The 1,648-nt window shown below is 36.3% G+C and overlaps 1 protein-coding gene across 1 annotated transcript; it reads right to left on the bottom strand.

The window, feature by feature from the left end:
* Nucleotides 1-377: 377 nt before the first annotated feature.
* Nucleotides 378-1,178, bottom strand: LOC131029432 (metallothionein-like protein type 2). The gene is made up of 3 exons (XM_057959904.2): nt 1,014-1,178; nt 818-883; nt 378-713 (listed from the first exon to the last, which is right to left on the bottom strand). The coding sequence occupies exons 1-3, from the start codon at nt 1,076-1,078 to the stop codon at nt 611-613; spliced, it is 234 nt and encodes a 77-aa protein (XP_057815887.1). The 5' UTR covers nt 1,079-1,178; the 3' UTR covers nt 378-610.
* Between the last annotated feature and the right edge of the window lie 470 nt (nt 1,179-1,648).

The following is a 1,648-nucleotide window of genomic DNA, read 5'->3' as shown; positions in this document are numbered from 1 at the left end:
AAAATAAATAAATACATAACAAAAGCTCTAAGCTCTAAGACAGATAAACATTACTTCTATTAATCTAAAGCTCACATACACATTTGCTTGTCTTGATAACTCCTATACAAGAAAAACAACAAAGGAAACAACATTAATCACATACAGTGGATATCCCTGTCTTGAACAGTCTTCCTCACACGGTTATCAGTGTGACAGGCATACTTTTATTTGTTACAACTATCAGATAATAAGGTTGTCACACATATTATAATGTGAATATACTTTTGTACTCATCATTTGCAGTTGCAAGGATTGCGAGTGCAATTGTCTCCACACTTACACCCAATTGCACACTTGCATCCATTATCAGTGAAATCCATGTAAAAGGCAGAAGCTTAAGATAATAATTTATCAGCATTAATTTCATTAATCTAAAACCCACATACAGATTTGCTTGTCTTCACAACTTCCATACAGGCAGGTCATCATTAATCACATGGAACTTATATCTGTCTTAAACAACCCTTCCACACACATGAGTACAACAACATAGTTTATTTATTACAACATAACATTCCAACTATTATATGATAAGCTTGTCACACAGACATTAGCAAATGATAAGCTATCATTTGCAGTTGCAAGGATTGCAGGTGCAGTTGTCTCCACACTTACACCCACCTGCACATTTGCATCCATTCTCCCCTGCCACACTCATTTCTTCATAATACCTGCATATTTTCATTCACAAAATCCACAATTCAGTACAAACTTAAAATCATTTTCAAATCTAAAGAACATTGGGCATATGAAAAGAACAGGAAAAAGTTGTTACTCCATATCAGAAGCAGTGGCAGCAAACAGAGGGGCCTCCACAACCTTCTCTGGGAAGGCCTTGCACCTGAATCACAATAAACCATTCAATCCCCATTTTAAAAATTAAACAATACCCACAATTTAATTTTCTCCATTGAATTCATACAGAGAAAAAATAAAAGCAATTAACAAAAGTTATGAGGAAGTTTTGTTACCCTCCACAGCCATTGCCGCAGCTGCAGTTGGCACCACACCCACAATTTCCACCACAGCAAGACATCTTCACCACAACAACAACAAAAGAAAAACTAGACAGAAATCTACAATACCCAAAACCACATAACACAATTGAGCTAGATGAGATCTTGTAAGAGATCAATACCAAATGGGGTATTTATTAAAAATCTCATGTAAAATACTGTTAAACACTGAAAAGAGGAAACATTAGAGACCAATCACGTGGCAGCGATCTTTACCGTTCATCTCAGAAGACAAAAATTCAACGGGGCCGTCCAACGTCACTTTCAGATTCCCAATATGCAAAAATAATTACCTGCTAACCTGCCTTCAATTTCTCATCTCTAATTGTACACAGTACACATATTCGTAATGACGAACATTCCGACTGGCTATAGCGGGTTGATAGTTGGCAGTAACCGGATCTCGGACCACTCACCATTAAATCTAATTTTTAAGTGGGGTTGTTTTTTATTATTAGGTATTAGACATCTAAAGCAATTCTATTCCTTCAGGAGGTCCATGATTGGAGTTGAAAGTATGTGTCGGTATTTGTCTGTCTTCTTTCTTTTCAAAACATGGTTTTAGAGAGTCGTGTAGGTGCTTTTCTTTT

The sequence above is a fragment of the Cryptomeria japonica genome, chromosome 4 (genome assembly GCF_030272615.1).
Source record: "Cryptomeria japonica chromosome 4, Sugi_1.0, whole genome shotgun sequence".
Classification (NCBI taxonomy): Eukaryota; Viridiplantae; Streptophyta; class Pinopsida; order Cupressales; family Cupressaceae; genus Cryptomeria; species Cryptomeria japonica.
This window is presented reverse-complemented; position numbering and strand designations above follow the sequence as displayed.